Source organism: Saccoglossus kowalevskii, chromosome 12 (genome assembly GCF_978046115.1).
Source record: "Saccoglossus kowalevskii chromosome 12, keSacKowa6.1, whole genome shotgun sequence".
Lineage (NCBI taxonomy): Eukaryota > Metazoa > Hemichordata > Enteropneusta > Harrimaniidae > Saccoglossus > Saccoglossus kowalevskii.
This window is the reverse complement of record NC_140652.1, coordinates 9,646,026-9,672,075: the sequence shown is the minus strand read 5'-3', so window position 1 is coordinate 9,672,075 and position 26,050 is coordinate 9,646,026. Positions and strand designations below refer to the sequence as shown.

The 26,050-nt window shown below is 34.7% G+C and overlaps 1 protein-coding gene across 2 annotated transcripts; it reads right to left on the bottom strand.

Moving 5' to 3' along the window:
- Positions 1-47: 47 nt before the first annotated feature.
- On the bottom strand, positions 48-12,931 carry LOC146735496 (uncharacterized). 2 transcript variants are annotated; one of them, XM_085506114.1, is made up of 3 exons: positions 12,846-12,931; positions 2,016-2,127; positions 48-857 (listed from the first exon to the last, which is right to left on the bottom strand). In XM_085506114.1, the coding sequence occupies exons 2-3, from the start codon at positions 2,083-2,085 to the stop codon at positions 619-621; spliced, it is 309 nt and encodes a 102-aa protein (XP_085362240.1). In that variant the 5' UTR covers positions 2,086-2,127; positions 12,846-12,931; the 3' UTR covers positions 48-618. The 2 variants fall into 2 exon arrangements, with proteins under 2 accessions (XP_085362240.1, XP_085362239.1); XM_085506113.1 differs by lacking the exon at positions 12,846-12,931 and adding an exon at positions 7,897-7,961.
- Between the last annotated feature and the right edge of the window lie 13,119 nt (positions 12,932-26,050).

Sequence of the window (26,050 nt, the reverse complement as noted above, 5' to 3'; positions counted from 1 at the left end):
GGTATGAATCATGAAGTTGAATGTAAACAAAAACATTACAACTCGAATTAGCACATGCGTTTGATATTATTATTTCCTTAGAACATAGTAAAATATATTGTGTAGTGTCAGAAGCAGTCAATTATCATGGCAGAAGTTTGCATTGTATTCTTTTCCTGGGATGATTGGGCTAAATAGAATAGAAATGTTTAACCATGTATTTTTTTCAGATTAATAATATAAGTAAAATCGAAAAATAATCTCGAAACGCGATCTTAAAATCAACTTAAAATTTGATTTTAATTTGTCATCGATCAAATAGAAAGGCGGTTTAAAAACTTCAATAGTCAATACTGATTTCCGAAGTGATGGATTTTTACCAAAACTAAATAATTGTTCTATTTATATACATGTAATTATTTACGAGCACACATAACGAACTCCTGCCAAAATGAACATCATTTGGTCTACCCGTTCATCAATGTTATGAATTAAAAAATCATTAAAGATAATTCATTTTATTGAATAAAAATTCAATTTTGCAAAACTAAATTCCGTAAATACCATTTCAGCAATTGGCAACTATATTGGTTTATGCTTTCTAACTGTACTATGAATATCTTTATTAAAATTCAGTTTTTACGTGCTGGCTGGCACCGCCATACCACATTTTGATTCAACTATTTTAACTAAATCATCTCGATTTGCTTTCTGAAGTAAGTAGATTAGTGTAAATGGGTTGTTGCTTGTTAGATGTTCTTTTTCGATCAACTTCTCAAACAAGTCAAATGGTCTGCCATTTTCTTTTAGGGTTTCTCTTGCTATCTTTTGAATAGGCGGATTCAATGCACCAGTCATGTCAACCATTGTTTTGAGATCTGTTAAAACAAATAAGTACATATATTATGAACACATGTAATACTGTAAAGTTAATAAAATAGTTAATTTGAACACTTAGCTTATGTCACGTTGCTAAATAAATCAAAATAGTAAAGTATAGATGAATCCGTGTGTCGAGTCATGTAGCAAATTTGACATACGGCTGATCACTTTGACTCAAGTGTCTGTAATTAGTCATGTCACCAGTAGTTTAACTGCAAAAATATGTCTGTCTCTCTAACGTCTGTATCATTCTACAACCAGCTTACAATTGTAGTGTATATTCATCAATATGATACAATATATGCCAACACGTAAAGGGTTTCCTTAATGTGACACGTTTAACTCAAAATTATGGGTCAAATAACATAGTCAGGTTTTCACTTTGAGCAAGTTAAGCTTTTGTGTACACAGTATTAGATGCAAAAGTTATTTACGACAAACGGGAATTTTCAATACAGAAGCAAAATATTTATTCATTAAATTTATCTCATGACGTTGAAAAATATGGAGATCGGATATATAATCTTTTGGTACTTGTACAGTTCTTACTAAAACTTAAATATCTGATTTATCTGCCATTGTAAATGAAATCACGATAACAATAAGTGTTTTCTAATGTATTTCTTTATATTAATAATATATGTAAAATCAAAAATATAATCTCGAAGTGCCATCTTAAAATAAACTTAAAATTTTATTTTAATTTGCAATCGGTCAAATAGAAAGGCGGTTTAAAGATATTTAATACTTATTACTAATTTCCGAAGTGATGGATTGTTACCACAAAAAAATAATTATTCTATTTGCATACATGTAATTATTTATGAGCACAAAAAAACGAACTCCTGCCAAAATGAACATAAATTGGTCTACCCGTTCATCAATAAAATGCACTAAAACAAAATTAATTCATTGCAGATAATTAAATTTATTGAATAAAAGTTAAATTATACAAAACTAAATTCCGTAAATATCTTTTCAGCTATAATCAATTATATTGATTTATGCTTTCTAACTGTATTATGGATATATTTACGAAGCGTGAAATACCTGCTTATATGTAAATTAACAACTTTTTGGCGGAGAATATTAAGATAGAACTACCTTTTTTCTATAGTATTATAAAAATGATTATGAAATATGTGTTCACTTACCATCTTTACCAATATCGCCTGCCAACGTGTTTAAAAAATCCTTGAAGGGGTCACAAGGTGAAGTTGCCATTGTCTGTTTTTGTCACTTAAAAATGATGTATGTTATGACTATCTAAGAATACAAAATAAAAAGGAGAAAAATGAAATAAATTTTTTATATTGCATTTAAATATGTACAGGTTAAGATTAGTTGAACTAATTTGGGAATGTTTAAATTCCGTTTATATTGTACGCACTGGTTTTGCTTCACGCGAAAAATAAAATAAAATACGATCATGTAACAGTACAAATATGCCTTGAAACATGTATGCTGGCCTGTGATAGCAGCTAGCACTTAAGGGCGTATTATCCCCTACCAAATAGCAAGGGTAATTTAAAACATTAAAATCACAATACAATCAATATAAAACAATTACGCATTGCTGCAAGTGTATGCCAAGATAACCCACTGAGAGTTTCCTGTGCGTGTGCTAAATTAGCTGAAAAATTGGTGTTCGTTTATATCGGTGTTTATCAACAGGACAAGGCGTACTACTGTTCCACAATAATTCGTACATGCCACATTTACAGTAGAATGCGAAGTGTGTTATCCTGGATTTTACATAGTGCATCCTCTACCGTCCATATAATCTCAAATTCAGGCAACTGGTTCATGATACAGGAACACTCGTTTTCTGTTTCATGCCTTGACTTGATACTGTGAATAACAAATTCCAGAGGATCACTCGAGTCTTTGTTTGCCTCTTATTACGACGGCTTGTTTGAATTGCAGCCTTAGCCAAATATGCAAAAACGAAAAATAGACCTTGTGCCTGGGTAAAAATAAAATATTTTGAACGATAGGGTGGTGAATAGTTGGCATCAATTTATATTGGAAAGGCACAACGGGAAATGCGTCACCGTATATCCCCATCATTTGGAATGACTGTGGCTGAGGCTTCATAGCAATTCTTGTAGTTAGGTTTAGGATTTTAGGACAGACTAAGCAGGTTGAGAACTTTTCAAATTAAATAGTGGCAAATTCGTCAGAAAAGTTCAGTAAAGTTATGATGTAAATGTGGTTGATTAAACTTCCCATGTTGGTGGTATCTTTTCATTCGTTGGGCATAGAATGGTGAATAATATTGGTACTGAGTTGAAGAATACGCTCACGCTCAGAATGGTTTTTAATTTTATGACATATCATCGGCCTTCAACAAGTTTTATTCGTTTCTGTGAATAAATCACATACTTATATGGTTATCCCCTCATCAATAGAGTGGCTGAGCGCAAAAGGTTCATTTTCTATGGGAATTAGGGTTATTAAAATGTAGCTCATTGCGAATATCATTTGTGTTACTAATATTGAATTTATGCATTTTTTTATTTTAAAAGACTATCACTAACAGTACAAACAACTCTTTGAAACCCTGTAAGCTGGTCGGTGACACCGATTCCTACTTAAGGTATCAAATCCCTTGCCCCATATCAAAAGAAAATCAAAACAAAACGTGTGTGTGTGCAGATAACCCGCTTTGCTCTTGTGTGTTATCTAAACTTGTCTGTACCCTTGTCTAAGTGCGCGTCAGTAAATACAATATTTACCATGAAAAGAAAACTAATTGTTTTCTTGACTCCGGCAAGCTAGTTTCATTTCATCGTAAAAATGTACCTTCCAGCGTATTCATCGCAAAAAATGAAATGCGTTATCCTGAATGTGAAACAAGGAATTCTCCAATTTCTACGTACTGTTAAACTTAGGCAGCGATTTATAACAGTACTCGTGACTATTTATGACCCGTTTTAAGCCTTGACTTAAAAAGTTTGATTGAAAAATTCCAGAAGGTCACGGCAACCTTTGTTCTGCCGCTTGTTACTGGAGTGAATCACAACTTTAGCCATGCAGAAGCAAAACAAAAACTGCCTAAAATAAACTGTTTTGACTGATAGGTACAATGATTATGAACCACCAAACGACTCGACGCTAACGGACCTTGAAACACTGGACACGTTATGCACAATTTAGCCAATCGTAACTCTCGTAATAAGCGATGTACAATGTGTCAAAGATCAACAACTATGACATATCCCTCTTAACGGAGAAGAGGGGTACTCATATCGTTCAACAAACAGTGTATGTAATTAAATTATTTTAACTTTGACATAACAGTCTAACAAATCGAAACGGCGGTAATCAAACTGTAACTTTGCATCTCTCTTCTCATGTCTTAGGTGGATATTTAACAATTTCCTCATTGTCTCGAATTCACTAATATATTGAATATTCACTAAAAACTCCGAATTTAAATTTCAGCAAATCATTAGCAAGTGGACTACATTTATGATTGACTATGGTTTGCAATGCTAGGTCACTTCGTCTGGCATTAGTGAACGTTAACATACCAAGCATCGTTTCGAATAACACCACAACTAATTATGGTTTCAGGTGACAAAAATAGCTAACAGTGACGAAATAATGCAACCCTATACATTTAGTTTTTGCATTATGAAGCAATTTAATTGAAATGGTAAAAGTTACCCTTCCACAATTGAACTAAAATATCGCTATTTTCAAATACTCACCAACGTACAATAAAATATACGATCTTATTGTTCGTCCACTTATGTAATGTAATAGAAAAGCTACTAACAATTCCCTTAAGAACACGGCCAGGTAGAAACGACTCGACGCCAACGGGTCTGGAAACAAAGTTCACGATATCTACAGTTCAGCCAATCGTAACGTTTGTAATAAGTGACGTACATTTAGTTAATTTAGTTATCAATAACTAAAACATATTCCTCGTAATGCAGAAAAGGGGGACTCATATCGTAGAATAAACAGTGCATGTAACTATTTTTTTCAACTTTCCCGTAACAGTCTGTAAAATTGAAACGGTGGTAATACTTCAACATTTGCGCACATTCTTGAATTTTGAAGGCTTCTACTAAACTAATATATTAGCTGATATATTTGTATTATGCAATAAATTTGTCTTAAAATTTCGCACATCTTCATTTGAATCATTTTGTTTGCACTAAATTAAATTGCAATTTGATAGAATGATGACCGTTTAGCCCTGTCTTGTAGTTCCAAACATGAATATGGCATCTGTAGCAATAATGCACCATATGTCATCACTAGTCCTTGCTATTTGCACTTAAACAACTCGAGAATAACAACACTGATATTCAATGACCGTAACTGTCGCCTGGCGGAAAAACATTATTTAAAAAATAATACAACTCTTTCAGGTCACTTTTTTATTATAGAAGAAGTGAACAGTAAACACCACATCGTATTCTTGTGTTGTATTCCCACTTAATTCAATAGTATTGAATTACATGTACAATCACGACTGGTTATATACTATTATCATGTCTTATGTAGTGGCAAATTATAAAAATAAATCGCGCACTATGAAAAAAGTTATGCGTGTGTTGACGCTTTAAATTGTACATTGAATACGTTCGATGAGAACAAAAGAGATAATAGCGAAAACTGGACTTTCTCGTTGTTAGGCAACTTATGGATAGAAACAACTCTATGACAACGTAGTGCTGAATAATTATCACATTGAACGTTGAACAATGTAAATACTAGTAGTCAATACAAAATTGAAGCATATTTTCTGATTGTCACGCCATATAAGACAAACCTTGCCAATAGTGACGGAAACTTGATCTAGCCATTGAATGTAGAGCACTATAACAACCATATGAACCAAATAACTTTATATGGTTCAATTCACTCTTCCGCAATTTAAATAAAATGTCTCTAAAATACTCACCATTATCACGAAAATTAGATTTCCTATTTATGTACTAAAAATGCTTTAAAAAATGCTCGGTAAAAACGACTCGACCTAATGACAATTACCACGTTATCTACAAATGTAGTCGATTAAATCTAAACGTCTGTAAAATTGCATAAAGATACCGCGGAAAGACAGATTTGGCCATTTCAAGAAAAAATAAAAATATTCAGATACGACGCCACAAACAAAAATTACTGAAGTATTGTTACACTACACGTTATGCTATGTTATATGTCAGTACAAAGTTGAAGCAACAGCCATTTTATATAATGCCAGTCTGGGTTAAAATATAATCAATTAAATTGTCTGTAGTCCAATATAACAATCATATGAACTTCTCCACAATTTAAATTAAATGTCTTGATTCTGAAATACTCACCACTATCGCGAAAAATAGACTTCCTACTTAAGTCATGTAAAAAAAATACTAAATATTCCCTCAGAAAACAAAATGCTGGGTAGAAACGATTTGACGCCAACGGACCTGGACACAATAACCACTTTATCTACAAATTAGCCAATCGTAACCCTCATGATAGATGACGTAAAATTGTGTTCACGGTGATTTGTTTAAACAACAATCATGACAAATTCTGCGAACAGAGAGGAGGTGTATTTCGCGAATATGTTCCTTATATCATGAAACAAACAGTGTATGAACACAAATTAGTTTAGTACTATCATGGCAGTCTGAGGAAGACTAGTCGATTAAATCGAGCGGATGGTAAAATTGTATAAACATAAGATAAGACACCACAAACACAAATTCTACTAAAGAATTGTCACACTAAACTTTAGTTATATGTTAGTACAAAGTTGAAGCAACAACCATTTTCTGATTTTAACGCCACGTAAGATAAACAATGTCATTAATGACGGACCCTTGATCAAAACATTTTGTGTAGTGCACTATAACAACTGTATGAATGTATCGGCAATTTAAATTAAGTATCTCGATTTCCAAATACACGCGAAAATAAGACTTCTTAGTTAGGTCTTTTAAAATATGCTAAAAAGTTATTCATAAAACAATAGGCTAGGTAGTATTGGCTTGATGCAAACGAACATGGAGACAATGACCACGTTATCTACAAATTAGTTTATCGTAACCCTCGTAATAGGTGACGTACAACTGTGTCCATGGTCATTTGTTTGAATAACAACCATGACGAATTCTGCCAACAGAGAGAGGGTGTAATTCGCACAATATGTTCCTTATATTATGAAACAAACAGAGCATGAACATAAATTAGTTTACTACTATCATGGCAGTCTGGATAAGAATATAGCCGATTAAATCGAAAGGATGGTAAAATTGTATAAACATAAGGTAAGACACCACAAACAGAAATTGAACTAAAGAATTATCACACTAAACTTGAATTATATGTCAGTACAAAGTTGAAGCAACAACCATTCTCTGATTTTTACGCCACGTAAGATAAACAGTGCCATTAATGATGACAACAACCGTATGAAATTATCCGTAATTTAAATTAGATGTCTCTATTCTGAAATACTCACCACACTCGCGAAAACTAGACTTCCTACTTAAGTTCTGTAAACAAAATTCAATTTTTTTTCAGCAAACAAAATGCTGGGTAGAAATGACTCGACGCCAACGGACCAGTACACAATGACCACGTTATCTACAAATTAGCCAATCGTAAACCTCGTAATAGGTGACGTACAATTGTGTCTAAGGTGATTTGTTTAAACAACAACCATGACGAATTCTGCGAACAGAGAGGGGTGCAATTCGCTGAATATGTTCCTTATATCATGATACAAACAGTGTATGAATATAAATTAGTTTACTACTATCATGGCAGTATGGGTAAGAATATAGTCGATTAAATCGAAAGTATGGTAAAATTGTATAAACATACGATAAAACACCACAAACAAATATTCTACCAAAGAACTATAACACTTAACTTTAGTTATATGTCAGTAAGAAGTTGAGGCAACAGCCATTGTCTGATATTCAAGCCACATAAGATAAACAGTGCCATTGGAAACGATAAAAACCATATGAACTTCTCCGCAATTTAAATTAAATGTCTCTATTCTGAAATACTCACCACTCCCGCGAAAACAAGACTTCCTACTTAAGTTCTGTAACAAAAATGCTCGACGCCAAAGGACCAGTACACAATGACTACGTTATCTACAAATTAGCCAATCGTAACCCTCGTTATAGGTGACGTACAATTGTGTCCATGGTGATTTGTTTAAACAACAACCATGACGAATTCTGCGAACAGAGAGGGGGTGCAGTTCTCCGAATATGTTGCTTATATCATGAAACAAACAGTGTATGAATATAAATTAGTTTACTACTATTATGGCAGTATAAGTAAAATATAGTCGATTAAATCGAAAGAATGGTAAAATTGTATAAACATAAGATAAGACACCACAAACAAAACTTGCACTAAAGAATTATCACACTAAACGTTAGTTATTTGTCAGTACAATATTGAAGCAACAGCCATTTTCTGATTTTCACGCCACGTAAGATAAACAGTGTCATTAATGACGAAAACAACCGTATGAAATCTTCTGCAATTTAAATGTCTCTAATCTGAAATACTCACCACTTTCGCGAAAACTAGGCAAAAAATGCTTAAAATTTTCTCAGCAAACAAAATGCTGGGTAGAAACAACTTGACGCCAACGAACCAGGACACAATGACCACGTTATCTACAGATTAGCCAATCGTAACCCTCATAATAGGTGACATAAAATTGTGTCCATGGTGATTTGTTTTAACAACAACATCTATGACAAATTCTGCGAACAGAGAGGAGGTGTAATTCTCCTAATATGTTCCTTATATCATGGAACAAACAGTGTATGAATTTGAATTAATTTACTACAATCATGGCAGTCAGGGTAAAAATGTAGTCGATTAAATCGAAAGGATTGTGAAAATGTATAAATGGTACTGCGGAAAGACAGATATGGCCAATTCAAGTAAATACAAATATTCAGATGAGACACCACAAACAAAAATTGCACTAAAGTATTGTCATACTATACTATGTTATATGTCAGTACAAAGTTGAAGCAATAGCCATTTTCTGATTTTTACGCCACGTAATACAACAGTGTTATTAATGACGGTTCCTTGATCAAATTGACTTAAATTAACTAAAACTAAGACTTTTTTAGGTCTTTGAAAAAAATGCTAAACATTTTCCTATAAAACAAAAAGCTGGGTAGAAACAGCTTGACGCCAACGGACATGGAGACAGTGACCAAGTGTACTGCAAATCAGCCTATAGTAACTCTCGAAAAAAAAGTAACGTACAATGTGTCAAAGCTATTTTTTCAACAACAAATATGACACTCTCCATAAAAAATGTGCTCATATTGTAGAACAAAGAGTGCATGTATTTAAACTATCTTTTGACATAGCAGTCTAGAAAATTGGAACGGCGGTAATCAAACTCTAACTTCTAATCCCTCTCCTCATGTGAATATGTAAAAATGCCCTCATAGTCTCGTATTCAGAAGGCATCTACAAACTAGCCAATCATAACCTTCGTAATAGGTGACGTTACAATTGGGTCCATGGTGATTTGTTTTAACAACACTAAATAATGGTCACGCTAATCTTTCGTCTATGTTATATGTCAGTACGAAGTTGAAACAACATCCAATTTATGATTGTCACGCCACGTAAGATAAACAGTGTCATTAGTAAAGGACCTTGATCAGAAAATTGTCTCTAATGCAATATAACAACCATATTAACTTCTCCGCAATTAAAATTAAGTGTCTCCATTCTCAAATACTGACCACTATTGCGAAAACTAGATTTCCTCGTTATGTCTTGTACAAAATGCCAAAATATCTCGCAGGAAACAAAATACTGGGTAGAAACGACTCGATGCAAACGAACTCGAATATAAGGACCACATTTTCTACAAATCAGCTAACCGTAAACCTCGTAATAAGTGATATACAATTTTGTCCATTTCGATTTGTTAACAACAACTATGACAAATTCTACGTAACAAAGAAGAGGTGTAATTCTCCAAATATGTTACGTATATCGTGAACAAAAATTGTATCAATATAAATTTGTTTACGTCTATGAAGGCAGTCTGGGAAAGCATGTAGTCAATTGAATCGAAACAACGGTAAAATGGCACGAACTCTGCTGCGGAAAGACAGATTTGTGCAATTCAAGAAAAAAAAAATATTCAGATGTGACACCGCAAACAAAAAGTTCACTAAAGTATTTTCACAATAAACTTAGTCAATGTTTTATGTCAGTACAAAATTAAAGCATCAACTGCAAATATATATGCCAGTTTGCGTGAGAATGTAGTCGATTAAATCGAAACGACGATGAAATCGCATTAACGGTGCTGCAGAAAGACAGATTTGGCCAATTCAAGAAAAATATTCAGATAAGACACCGTAAATAAAAAATGCACTAAAGAATTGTGACACTAAACTTTAGACTATGTTATGTCAGAACAAAGTTGAAGCAACAGCCAATTTAGGATTGTCACGCCACGTAAGATAAACAGTGCCATTAGTAAAGGACCTTGATCAGACCATTGTCTCTAATGCACTATAATGCTGGGTAAAAACGACTCGATGACAACGAACGTGGAGACAATGACCACATTATCTACAAATCAGCCAATCGTAACTCTCGTAGTAGGTGACGAACAATTGAGTCCATGGTGATTTATTTAACCATAACTATGACAAATCCTCCGTAACAAAAAGAGGTGAATATATTCCTTATATCGTGGAGCAAACGGTGTCTGAATATAAATTACTTTACTACTAACATGGCGGTCTGGGTAAGAAAATATTCAATTAAATTGAAACGACGGTAGAATTGCATAAATGGTACTGCGGAAAAACAGATTTGTACAATTCAAGAAAAATTAACATATTGTGATAAGACACCGCAAACAAGAAGTTCACTAAAGTATTGTCAGGATAAACTTTAGTCTATGTTTTATGTCAGTACAAAATTAAAGTAACAGCTGCAATTTTATATCATGCCAGTCTGGGTGAGAATGTAGTGGAGAAAATTTAAACGACTGTGAAATTGCATTACGGGTGTTGCCGAAAAACAAAGACACATTTGGCCAATTCAAAAAAAAAAATATTCAGATAAGACACCACAAACAAAAAATGCACTAACGAATTGTCACACTAAACTTTAGTCTATGTTATATGTCAGGAAAAAGTTAAAGCAACACCCAATTTATGATTGTTACGCCACGTAAGATAAACAGTGCCGTTAGTGACGAACCCTCGATCAACCATTGTCTCTAGTCCACTTTAACAACATATGAACTCAACCGCAATTTAAATTAACTGCCTCGCTCCTCAAATACTCACTACTGTCGCGAAAACCGGACCTCATAATTATGTCTTGTAAGAATGCTAAACATATTCTTAGAAAACAAAATGCTGGGTTAAAACGGCTCAACACCGAGGGACCTAGAGACAATGACAACGTTATTTACAAATCAGCCAATCGTTACTCTCGTAATGGGTGACGTACAATTGTGCCCATGGTGATTTTTAACAACAACTATGATACACTGTACGTAAAAAAGAAGAGGTGTAATTCTCCCAATATGTTACTTATATCATGGACAAAAAAGTGTATGAATATAATTTAGTTTAATATTATCATGCCAGTCAGGTTGAGAATATACTCGATTAATTTGAAGCGAGGGAAAAAATGCGTGAAGTATGCTGCAGTAAGCAGAGAGACAGATTTTGCCAATTCAAGAAAAACATACAGATGAGACACCGCAAATAAAAAATGCGCAAACGAATTGTCACACTAAACTTTAGTCTACATTATATGTCAGTACAATTTTGAAGCAACAGTCATTTTCTAACTTTCACGCCACGTAAACTGAACAGTGTCATTATTGGCGGAGCCTTGATCACGCCGTTTTCTGTAGCCAATTATAACAACCATATGAACATCTCCGCAATTTAAATTAAGTGTCTCGATTCCAAAATACTCACCGCTCTTGCGAAAAACAAGACTATCTACTTGGTTCTTGTAAACAAATGCTACAAATTCTGTTTGAAAACAAGAAGCTGGGAAGAAACTACTAGACGCCAACGGACCTAGAGAAAATGACAACCTTATCTACAAATTAGCCAATTGTAAACCTCGTGATATGTGACGTACAATTGTGTCCATGGTGATTTGTTTTAACAACACTAAAGAATTGTCACGCTGAACTACGCTCTATGTTATATGTCAGTACAAAGTTGAAGCAACATCAAATTTATGATTGTCACGCCACGTAAGATAAACAGTGCCATTAGTGACGAACCTTGATCAGACCATAGTCTCTAATGCACTATAATAACCACATTAACTTCTCCGCAATTCAAATTAAGTTTCTCGATTCACAAATACTAACCACTTTTGCGAAAACTAGATTTCCTCGTTATTAAAAAATGCCAAAAGATCTCGCAGAAAACAAAATGCCGGGTAGAAACGACTCGATGCAAAAGAACGTGAAGACAAGGACCACGCTATCTACAAATCAGCTAACCGTAAACCTCGTAATAGGTGACATACAATTTTATCCATTTCGATTTTTTAACAACAACTATAACAAATTCTCCGTAACAAAAAAGAGGTGTAATTCTCCAAATATGTTACGTATATCGTGAACAAAAAGTGTATGAATATAATTTTGTTTACTCCTATCAAGGCAGTCTGGAAAAGAATGTAGTCAATTAAATCGAAACGTAGGTAAAATTTCATAAAGGTAACCGCGGAAAAGACAAATTTGGCCAATTCAGGAAAAATATTCAATAAAACGCCATAAACAAAATTTTCACTAATGAATTGTAATGCTAAACGTTATGCTATGTTAAATGTCTGTACAAAGTTGAAGCAACAACCATTTTCAGATTTTCACGCCTTGTTAGATAAACAGTGCCATTAATGATGATAACAACCGAATGAAACTCTCCGCAATTTTAAATTAAATGTCTCGTATCTGAAATACTCACCACTCTCGCGTAAACAAGATCCTACTTAAGTCATGTAAAAGAAATGCTACAAATTCTCTCAGAAAACAAAATGCTGGGTAGAAACGACTCGATGCCAACGAACCTCGACACAATGACCACGTTATCTACAAATTAGCCAATCGTAATCCTCGTAATAGGTGACGTACAATTGTGTCCATGGTGATATGTTTAAACAACAACAATGAAGAATTCTGCAAGTAATATGTCAGTACAAAGTTGAAGCAAGAGCCATTCTCTGATTTTCACGCCACGTAAGATAAACAAGGTCATTAATGACGGACCCTTGATCAAAACATTTTGTGTAGTGCACTATAACAACAGTTTGAACTTATCGGCAATTTAAATTAAGTGTCTCGATTTCCCAATACACGCGAAAACAAAGACTTCTCTGTTAGGTCTTTTAAAAGATGCTACAAAAGTTATTCATAAAACAATAGGCTAGGTAGTATTGGCTTGATGCAAACGAACATGGAGACAATGACCACGTTATCAACAAATTAGCTTATCGTAACCCTCGTAATAGGTGACGTACAACTGTGTCCATGGTCATTTGTTTGAATAACAACCATGACGAACTCTGCCAACAGAGAGAGGGTGTAATTCGCACAATATGTTCCTTATATTATGAAACAAACAGAGCATGAACATAAATTAGTTTACTACCATCATGGCAGTCTGGATAAGAATATAGCCGATTAAATCCAAAGGATGGTAAAATTGTATAAACATAAGGTAAGACACCGCAAACAGAAATTGAACTAAAGAATTATCACACTAAACTTTAATTATATGTCAGTACAAAGTTGAAGCAACAGCCATTCTCTGATTTTTACGCCACGTAAGATAAACAGTGCCATTAATGATGACAACAACCGTATGAAATTATCCGTAATTTAAATTAGATGTCTCTATTCTGAAATACTCACCACTCTCGCGAAAACTAGACTTCCTACTTAAGTTCTGTAAACAAAATTCTAATTTTTTTTCAGCAAACAAAATGCTGGGTAGAAACAACTCGACGCCAACGAACCAGGACACAATGACCACGTTATCTACAGATTAGCCAATCGTAACCCTCATAATAGGTGACGTACAACTGTGTCCATGGTCATTTGTTTGAATAACAACCATGACGAACTCTGCCAACAGAGAGAGGGTGTAATTCGCACAATATGTTCCTTATATTATGAAACAAACAGAGCATGAACATAAATTAGTTTACTACCATCATGGCAGTCTGGATAAGAATATAGCCGATTAAATCCAAAGGATGGTAAAATTGTATAAACATAAGGTAAGACACCACAAACAGAAATTGAACTAAAGAATTATCACACTAAACTTTAGTTATATGTCAGTAAGAAGTTGAGGCAACAGCCATTTTCTGATATTCACGTCACATAAGATAAACAGTGCCATTGGAAATGATAAAAACCATATGAACTTCTCCGCAATTTAAATTAAATGTCTCTATTCTGAAATACTCACCACTCCCGCGAAAACAAGACTTCCTACTTAAGTTCTGTAACAAAAATTCTCGACGCCAACGGACCAGTACACAATGACTACGTTATCTACAAATTAGCCAATCGTAATCCTCGTAATAGGTGACGTACAATTGTGTCCATGGTGATTTGTTTAAACAACAACCATGACGAATTCTGCGAACAGAGAGGGGGTGCAATTCTCCGAATATGTTGCTTTTATCATGAAACAAACAGTGTATGAATATAAATTACTTTACTACTATTATTGCAGTATAGGTAAAATAAAGTCGATTAAATCGAAAGAATGGTAAAATTGTATAAACATAAGTTAAGACACCACAAACAAAACTTGCACTAAAGAATTATCACACTAAACTTTACTTATTTGTCAGTACAAAATTGAAGCAACAGCCATTTTCTGATTTTCACGCCATGTAAGACAAACAGTGTCATTAATGCCGATAACAGCCGTATGAAATCTTCTGCAATTTAAATGTCTCTAATCTGAAATACTCACCACTTTCGCGAAAACTAGGCAAAAAATGCTTAAAATTTTCTCAGCAAACATAATGCTGGGTAGAAACAACTCGACGCCAACGAACCAGGACACAATGACCACGTTATCTACAGATTAGCCAATCGTAACCCTCATAATAGGTGACATAACATTGTGTCCATGGTGATTTGTTTTAACAACAACATCTATGACAAATTCTGCGAACAGAGAGGAGGTGTAATTCTCCTAATATGTTCCTTATATCATGGAACAAACAGTGTATGAATTTGAATTAATTTACTACAATCATGGCAGTCAGGGTAAAAATGTAGTCGATTAAATCGAAAGGATTGTGAAAATGTATAAATGGTACTGCGGAAAGACAGATTTGGCCAATTCAAGAAAATACAAATATTCAGATGAGACACCACAAACAAAAATTGCACTAAAGTATTGTCACACTATACTATGTTATATGTCAGTACAAAGTTGAAGCAATAGCCATTTTCTGATTTTCACGCCACGTAATAAAACAGTGTTATTAATGACGGTCCCTTGATCAAATTGACTTAAATTAACTAAAACTAAGACTTTTCTAGGTCTTTGAAAAAAATGCTAAACATTTTCCTATAAAACAAAAAGCTGGGTAGAAACAGCTTGACGCCAACGGACATGGAGACAGTGACCAAGTGTACTGCAAATCAGCCTATAGTAACTCTCGCAAAAAAAGTAACGTACAATGTGTCAAAGCTATTTTTTCAACAACAAATATGACACTCTCCATAAAAAAATGTGCTCATATTGCAGAACAAAGAGTGCATGTATTTAAACTATTTTTTTGACATAGCAGTCTAGAAAATTGGAACGGCGGTAATCAAACTCTAACTTCTAATCCCTCTACTCATGTGGATATTTAAAAATGCCCTCATAGTATCGTATTCAGAAGGCATTTACTGAACTGTTATATTCACTGATATTTTTAATTTTCACAAGCAACTCCAAACTCAAATTTGAGCAAATCATTAGCGGGTGAACAAAATTCATGACTGACTATAGTTTGTACTTCCAGGTCACTTCGTCTGGCATTAGTGTATGTTATCATACCAGGCATTTTTTTTGCATAACACCACAACTATTTATGGTTTCAGGTGACAAAAATAGCCAACAGTGACGACCTTTGCAAACATAATGCAACCCTAAACTTTGATACAATTAGTTTTTTTGATTGTGGACCAACTTAATTGAAATGGTAAAATTCTCCCTTCAACAACTGAAGTAAATGTCGCTATTCTCAAATACTCACCACTGTACAATGAAATATACTTGCTTGTTGTTTGTCCACTTATTCAGTGTAACAGGGAAGCTACTAATAATTCTATTAAGAACACGGCTGAGTAGAAACGACTCGACGCCAACGGGCCTGGAAACAAAAATCACGTTATCTACAGTTCAGCCAATTATAACGTGTGTAATAAGTGACGGACATTATGTCAAAGTTCATTTAGTTAACACTAATTATGACATACTCCCCCGTATTGCAGCAGAAGTTTACTCATATCATAGAAAAAATAGTGCATGCAACTACAGTTTTTCAACTTCGCCGTACCAGTCTGGAAGGTTGAAACGGCGGTATTCGGACTCGAGTCTGTCATCTATCTTCTTGTGTCCTAGGCGAAATGTCGCCATTCTACAGAACAAAGTTGAAGCAACAGCCATTTTCTGATAATTTTCACGCCATGTAAGTTAAACAGTGCCATTAGTGACCGTATCCTTGATCAATACATTGTCTATAGTCCACCATAACAACCATATGAACTTTCACGCAATTTAAATTAAATGTTTCTATTCTGAAATACTCACCACTCTCGCGAGAACTAGACTTCCTTATTAAGTCTTGTCAAACAATTGCTAAAACTTCGCTCAGAAAACAAAATACTGGGTAGAAACGACTCGACGCCAACGAACCTAGAGACAGTGACCGCAGTATCTACAAATCAGCCAATCGAAACCCTCGTAATTGGTGACGTACAATTGAGTCCATGGTGGGTTTTTTAACAACAACTATGACAAATTCTTCTTAACAAAGAAGAGGTTCAATTCTCCGAATATGTTCCTCATATCGTGGAGCAAACAGTGTATGAATATAAATTAGTTTACCACTAATATGGCAGTCTGGGTAAGAATGTAGTCAATTGAATAGAAACGACGGTAAAATTGCGTAAATGGTGCTGCGGAAAGACAGATTTGTGTAATTCAAGAAAAAAATAAAATATTCAGATATATTTTGCGTATTCAAGAAAAACACGAGACACCGCAAATAAAAATCGCGAAAACGAATGTCCACATTAAACTTTAGTCTATGTTATATGTCAAGACAAAGTTGAAGCAATAGGCATTTTCTAATTTTCACGCCACGTAAATTGAACAGTGCCATTAGTGACTGCCCCTTGATCAAGCCATTGTTTGTAGCCAACTATAACAACCATATGAACTTCTCAGCAATTTAAATTAAATGTCTCTATTCTGAAATACTCACCACTCTCGCAAAAACTAGACTTACTACTTGAGTTCTGTAAAGAAAATTCTAAAAATTCTCTCAGAAAACATAATGCAGGGTAGAAACTATTCGACGTCGACGGACCTGAAGACAATGATCACGTTATCTGCAAATTAGCCAATCGTAACCTTCGTAATAGGTGACGTACAATTGTGTTAATAGTGATTTGTTTAAACAACTACCATGACAAATTCTCCGAATAGAGAGAAGGTGTAATTCTCCGAATATGTTCTTTATATCATGAAACAAACAGTGCATGAATATAAATTATTTTACTACTATCATGGCAGTCTGGGTAAGATTATAGTCCATTAAATTGAAAGGATGTTAAGATAAACGTAAGATAAACAGTGCCATTAATGACGAACCCTTGATCAAAACATTTTGTGTAGTGCACTGTCACATCTATATAAACTACTCCATAATTTAAATTAATTATCTCTATTCTCAAATACTCACGACAACTAAGACTTCTAAGTTTGGTCTTTTAAAAATGCTAAGAATGGCTAAGAATGTAGTTAATTGAATCGAAAGGACGGTAAAATTGCATGAACGGTGCTGCATAAAAAAATTCGTCCAATTCAATAACAAAATAACAATATTCAGATGAGACACTGCAAACAAAAATTGCACTAAAAAATTGTCCCACTAAACTTTAGTCTTTGTTATATGTCAGTACAAAGCTGAAACAACAGCCATTTTCTGATTTTCACGCCAAGTAAATTAAACAGTGCCATTGGTGACGGACCCGTAATCAAGCCATTGTCTGTAGTTCACTATAACAACCATATTAACTTCTCCGCAATTTAAAGTAAATGTCTCTATTCTGAAATACTCACCACTCTCGCGAAAATTAGACTTCCTACTTAAGTCTTATAAAAAAATGCTAACAATTCTCTCAGAAAACACAATGCTGGGTAGAAATGACTCGACGCCAACAGACCTGGAGACAATGACTACGTTATCTACAAATCAGCCAATCGTAACGCTCGTAATAGGTGACGTACAATTGTGTCCATGGTGATTTGTTTAAACAACAACCATGACGAATTCTGCGAACAGAGAGGGGGTGCAATTCTCCGAATATGTTGCTTATATCATGAAACAAACAGTGTATGAAGATAAATTACTTTACTACTATTATGGCAGTATAGGTAAAATAAAGTCGATTAAATCGAAAGAATGGTAAAATTGTATAAACATAAGATAAGACACCACAAACAAAACTTGCACTAAAGAATTATCACACTAAACTTTAATTATTTGTCAGTACAAAATTGAAGCAACAGCCATTTTCTGATTTTCACGCCACGTAAGATAAACAGTGTCATTAATGCCGATAACAGCCGTATGAAATCTTCTGCAATTTAAATGTCTCTAATCTGAAATACTCACCACTTTCGCGAAAACTAGGCAAAAAGTGCTTAAAATTTTCTCAGCAAACATAATGATGGGTAGAAACAACTCGACGCCAAGAAACCAGGACACAATGACCACGTTATCTACAGATTAGCCAATCGTAACCCTCATAATAGGTGACATAACATTGTGTCCATGGTGATTTGTTTTAACAACAACATCTATGACAAATTCTGCGAACAGAGAGGAGGTGTAATTCTCCTAATATGTTCCTTATATCATGGAACAAACAGTGTATGAATTTGAATTAATTTACTACAATCATGGCAGTCAGGGTAAAAATGTAGTCGATTAAATCGAAAGGATTGTGAAAATGTATAAATGGTACTGCGGAAAGACAGATTTGGCCAATTCAAGAAAATACAAATATTCAGATGAGACACCACAAACAAAAATTGCACTAAAGTATTGTCACACTATACTATGTTATATGTCAGTACAAAGTTGAAGCAATAGCCATTTTCTGATTTTCACGCCACGTAATAAAACAGTGTTATTAATGACGGTCCCTTGATCAAATTGACTTAAATTAACTAAAACTAAGACTTTTTTAGGTCTTTGAAAAAAATGCTAAACATTTTCCTATAAAACAAAAAGCTGGGTAGAAACAGCTTGACGCCAACGGACATGGAGACAGTGACCAAGTGTACTGCAAATCAGCCTATAGTAACTCTCGCAAAAAAAGTAACGTACAATGTGTCAAAGCTATTTTTTTCAACAACAAATATGACACTCTCCATAAAAAAATGTGCTCATATTGCAGAACAAAGAGTGCATGTATTTAAACTATTTTTTTGACATAGCAGTCTAGAAAATTGGAACGGCGGTAATCAAACTCTAACTTCTAATCCCTCTACTCATGTGGATATTTAAAAATGCCCTCATAGTATCGTATTCAGAAGGCATTTACTGAACTGTTATATTCACTGATATTTTTAATTTTCACAAGCAACTCCAAACTCAAATTTGAGCAAATCATTAGCGGGTGAACTAAATTCATGACTGACTATAGTTTGTACTTCCAGGTCACTTCGTCTGGCATTAGTGCATGTTATCATACCAGGCATTTTTTTGCATAACACCACAACTATTTATGGTTTCAGGTGACAAAAATAGCCAACAGTGACGACCTTTGCAAACATAATGCAACCCTAAACTTTGATACAATTAGTTTTTTTGATTGTGGACCAACTTAATTTAAATGGTAAAATTCTCCCTTCAACAACTGAAGTAAATGTCGCTATTCTCAAATACTCACCAGTGTACAATGAAATATACTTGCTTGTTGTTTGTCCACTTATTCAGTGTAACAGGGAAGCTACTAATAATTCTATTAAGAACACGGCTGAGTAGAAACGACTCGACGCCAACGGGCCTGGAAACAAAAATCACGTTATCTACAGTTCAGCCAATTATAACGTGTGTAATAAGTGACGTACATTATGTCAAAGTTCATTTAGTTAACACTAATTATGACATACTCCCCCGTATTGCAGCAGAAGTTTACTCATATCGTAGAAAAAATAGTGCATGCAACTACAGTTTTTCAACTTCGCCGTACCAGTCTGGAAGGTTGAAACGGCGGTATTCGGACTCGAGTCTGTCATCTATCTTCTTGTGTCCTAGGCGAAATGTCGCCATTCTACAGAACAAAGTTGAAGCAACAGCCATTTTCTGATAATTTTCACGCCATGTAAGTTAAACAGTGCCATTAGTGACCGTATCCTTGATCAATACATTGTCTATAGTCCACCATAACAACCATATGAACTTTCACGCAATTTAAATTAAATGTCTCTATTCTGAAATACTCACCACTCTCGCGAGAACTAGACTTCCTTATTAAGTCTTGTCAAACAATTGCTAAAACATCGCTCAGAAAACAAAATACTGGGTAGAAACGACTCGACGCCAACGAACCTAGAAACAGTGACCACAGTATCTACAAATCAGCCAATCGAAACCCTCGTAATTGGTGACGTACAATTGAGTCCATGGTGGGTTTTTTAACAACAACTATGACAAATTCTTCTTAACAAAGAAGAGGTTCAATTCTCCGAATATGTTCCTCATATCGTGGAGCAAACAGTGTATGAATATAAATTAGTTTACCACTAATATGGCAGTCTGGGTAAGAATGTAGTCAATTGAATAGAAACGACGGTAAAATTGCGTAAATGGTGCTGCGGAAAGACAGATTTGTGTAATTCAAGAAAAAATTAAAATATTCAGATATATTTTGCGTATTCAAGAAAAACACGAGACACCGCAAATAAAAATCGCGAAAACGAATGTCCACATTAAACTTTAGTCTATGTCATATGTCAAGACAAAGTTGAAGCAATAGGCATTTTCTAATTTTCACGCCACGTAAATTGAACAGTGCCATTAGTGACTGCCCCTTGATCAAGCCATTGTTTGTAGCCAACTATAACAACCATATGAACTTCTCAGCAATTTAAATTAAATGTCTCTATTCTGAAATACTCACCACTCTCGCAAAAACTAGACTTACTACTTGAGTTCTGTAAAGAAAATTCTAAAAATTCTCTCAGAAAACATAATGCAGGGTAGAAACTATTCGACGTCGACGGACCTGAAGACAATGATCACGTTATCTGCAAATTAGCCAATCGTAACCTTCGTAATAGGTGACGTACAATTGTGTTAATAGTGATTTGTTTAAACAACTACCATGACAAATTCTCCGAATAGAGAGAAGGTGTAATTCTCCGAATATGTTCTTTATATCATGAAACAAACAGTGCATGAATATAAATTATTTTACTACTATCATGGCAGTCTGGGTAAGATTACAGTCGATTAAATTGAAAGGATGTTAAGATAAACGTAAGATAAACAGTGCCATTAATGACGAACCCTTGATCAAAACATTTTGTGTAGTGCACTGTCACATCTATATAAACTACTCCATAATTTAAATTAATTATCTCTATTCTCAAATACTCACGACAACTAAGACTTCTAAGTTTGGTCTTTTAAAAATGCTAAGAATGGCTAAGAATGTAGTTAATTGAATCGAAAGGACGGTAAAATTGCATGAACGGTGCTGCATAAAAAAATTCGTCCAATTCAATAACAAAATAACAATATTCAGATGAGACACTGCAAACAAAAATTGCACTAAAAAATTGTCCCACTAAACTTTAGTCTTTGTTATATGTCAGTACAAAGCTGAAACAACAGCCATTTTCTGATTTTCACGCCAAGTAATTTAAACAGTGCCATTGGTGACGGACCCGTAATCAAGCCATTGTCTGTAGTTCACTATAACAACCATATTAACTTCTCCGCAATTTAAAGTAAATGTCTCTATTCTGAAATACTCACCACTCTCGCGAAAATTAGACTTCCTACTTAAGTCTTATAAAAAAATGCTAACAATTCTCTCAGAAAACACAATGCTGGGTAGAAATGACTCGACGCCAACAGACCTGGAGACAATGACTACGTTATCTACAAATCAGCCAATCGTAACGCTCGTAATAGGTGACGTACAATTGTGTCCATGGTGATTTGTTTAAACAACAACCATGACGAATTCTGCGAACAGAGAGGGGTGCAATTCTCCGAATATGTTGCTTATATCATGAAACAAACAGTGTATGAAGATAAATTACTTTACTACTATTATGGCAGTATAGGTAAAATAAAGTCGATTAAATCGAAAGAATGGTAAAATTGTATAAACATAAGATAAGACACCACAAACAAAACTTGCACTAAAGAATTATCACACTAAACTTTAATTATTTGTCAGTACAAAATTGAAGCAACAACCATTTTCTGATTTTCACGCCACGTAAGATAAACAGTGTCATTAATGCCGATAACAGCCGTATGAAATCTTCTGCAATTTAAATGTCTCTAATCTGAAATACTCACCATTTTCGCGAAAACTAGGCAAAAAATGCTTAAAGTTTTCTCAGCAAACATAATGCTGGGTAGAAACAACTCGACGCCAACGAACCAGGACACAATGACCACGTTATCTACAGATTAGCCAATCGTAACCCTCATAATAGGTGACATAACATTGTGTCCATGGTGATTTGTTTTAACAACAACATCTATGACAATTTCTGCGAACAGAGAGGAGGTGTAATTCTCCTAATATGTTCCTTATATCATGGAACAAACAGTGTATGAATTTGAATTAATTTACTACAATCATGGCAGTCAGGGTAAAAATGTAGTCGATTAAATCGAAAGGATTGTGAAAATGTATAAATGGTACTGCGGAAAGACAGATTTGGCCAATTCAAGAAAATACAAATATTCAGATGAGACACCACAAACAAAAATTGCACTAAAGTATTGTCACACTATACTATGTTATATGTCAGTATAAAGTTGAAGCAATAGCCATTTTCTGATTTTCACGCCACGTAATAAAACAGTGTTATTAATGACGGTCCCTTGATCAAATTGACTTAAATTAACTAAAACTAAGACTTTTTTTAGGTCTTTGAACAAAATGCTAAACATTTTCCTATAAAACAAAAAGCTGGGTAGAAACAGCTTGACGCCAACGGACATGGAGACAGTGACCAAGTGTACTGCAAATCAGCCTATAGTAACTCTCGCAAAAAAAGTAACGTACAATGTGTCAAAGCTATTTTGTCAACAACAAATATGACTCTCTCCATAAAAAAAATGTGCTCATATTGTAGAACAAAGAGTGCATGTATTTAAACTATTTTTTTGACATAGCAGTCTAGAAAATTGGAACGGCGGTAATCAAACTCTAACTTCTAATCCCTCTCCTCATGTGGATATTTAAAAATGCCCTCACAGTCTCGTATTCAGAAGGCATTTACTAAACTGATATATTAACTGATATGTTGAATATTCACAAGCAACTCCGAATGTAAATTTCAGCAAATTATTAGCGTGTGAACTAAACTGATGACTGAATACGGTTTGCAGTGCCAGGTCACCTCGCCTGCAATTAGTGCACGTTATCATACCAAGCATCGTTTTGCATAACACCACAACTATTTATGTTTTTTTAGGTCACAAAAATAGCCAACAGTAACGACCTTTGCAAATAAATGCAACCCTAAACTTTGATACATTTAGTTTTTTTATTATGGTCCAACTTAATTTAAGTCGTCAAATTCAACCTTCCACAATTGAAATAAAATGTTGCATTCCACAGTACAAAGTTGAAGCAACAGCCATTTTATGATTTTCACGCAACGTAAGATAAACAGTGTCATTAATGACGGACCCTCTATCAAGCCATCGTCTGTTGACCACTGTAACAACATATGAACGTCTCCGCAATTTAAATTAAGTGTCTCGATTCTGAAATACCCACGACTCTCGCTAAAAACTAGACTTTATACTTAGGTTTTGCAATAACAAAAAAACTATAAATTTTCTCAGTAAACGAATTGCTGGGTTAAAACGACTAGACGCCGACGGACGTGGAGACAATAACCACGTTATCTACAAATCAGCCAATCGTTACTAGGGTTCTGACTTTGTCTCATGGATGTCTATTACTCTATACAACGCAACTATATCTCACCCACCACATAATGTTCGTGCCGAGACCAAGATCGAATGTGGATTTTGTTGCGGAACTCACAACATTCTACAAGCAAATTGGTAACCTCTACAAGTAAACTCATCAGCAGGTTACAGCTGATCATTTGAACTCTATTAATATTTTTGATTCGATTAATTGACATTCTCATCTCAATCTTTCAACTACTCTCAAACTTCAATCCCATTTATTCGTGACATTATTTCTGATTAACTTACCGCTACCAATGTTGGTATATTGGGATTACAGTGGAATACTCGTATCATACAATGAAAATTAAAACACCTGCGATACCGTCTTTAAACGAAGTAACGTGAAATCGTGGCTTATACTGCCAGGGTATATGACCCACTTGGTCTATCTACACCTATAAAAATTCAAGCGAAATTAATCATATAGTCCCTCTGGAAAAGTAATCATGACTAGGAACAACCTATTGCTAGTGAACTCTTGGATAAATGGAAATTTCTACTAAAGACCTTCATAACATTTGCAATATCGATATACCACGACAATATTTCACTACTGATGTAAATAACGTCGAGCTTCATGTATTCTCCGATGCCTCCATGCGTGCATATGGAGCAACCGCGTATATACTCACGGAAACTGGCGAATCTTGTCTCGTGAAAAAACAATCTCTTACTCTTCCTCGTCTCGAATTAATGGGGGCAGTTGTAGGAACACGACGTGTTCGTCGCCGTATCGTTCGTTGAGAAATACAAAATATGTCTGAATTCTAAAACATAATCAAGAATTTCGACATGTACACACTGTATCTAATCCTTCTCACCCGAGGATTATCCCCAGAAGATTTAGAACAATCTACTCTATGGTGGATGGGACCAAGCTGGTTGTCTGATTGAGAGAAATGGCCGGAATGCAAGTTGTTTGATACTAAAGATGTATCCGAAAATTCATCATCCAAATCAGCGAAACATCGTGAAATCGAAGACGAAAGTGTAACCGGAAGTGCCGCTGATATTCAAGTGTGTGTGTGTGCCCAGAAACGAAAGCGTGTATGAAGGGCAGGAAAACGCACGAACCAATCCCATTCAAGATACAATCGTGACCGAAACCACTCGTGACATAAACCTTAGTGTTTGTGTAACCGAAATTGACAAAATCAAAAGACTCTGTCTCCTTCAATCACATTTCCGTGGGCAATACGCATACTGATCGACGTCTTGATTTTTCTACTGTACTGAACACTACCTAAATTACCCGGACATCTACGCAGCTGGGAAGTGGAAGCGCGCGCAATTCATCGGTGGCGGCGCTGTTAAATGTTTTTTTGCATCTCTCATGTACGCTTACGGCTTTCACAATTGATCCAGTACGTGTCAAATCACTGTATCACTGATCCAACACATTTTTCTGCATACTATGGTCAATCACATATTTTTCCACGCTCTATTGATATGATATCTCTATTATTTTATGACAAACTCGATGTTTAATTGGGAAGGAGCACTCATCAGTTCATCATATTTACTAACTGCTTTTAAAATCGAGAACACGAGGAAAGTTTTAAATATTCATCTATGGCACGAAAAGGACAATCACAAGTTAGAGTCTGGTTACCGCCGTTTCGATTTTCCAGACTGTTATGACAATATTAAAATAATTTAGAAGCACTATTCCACGATA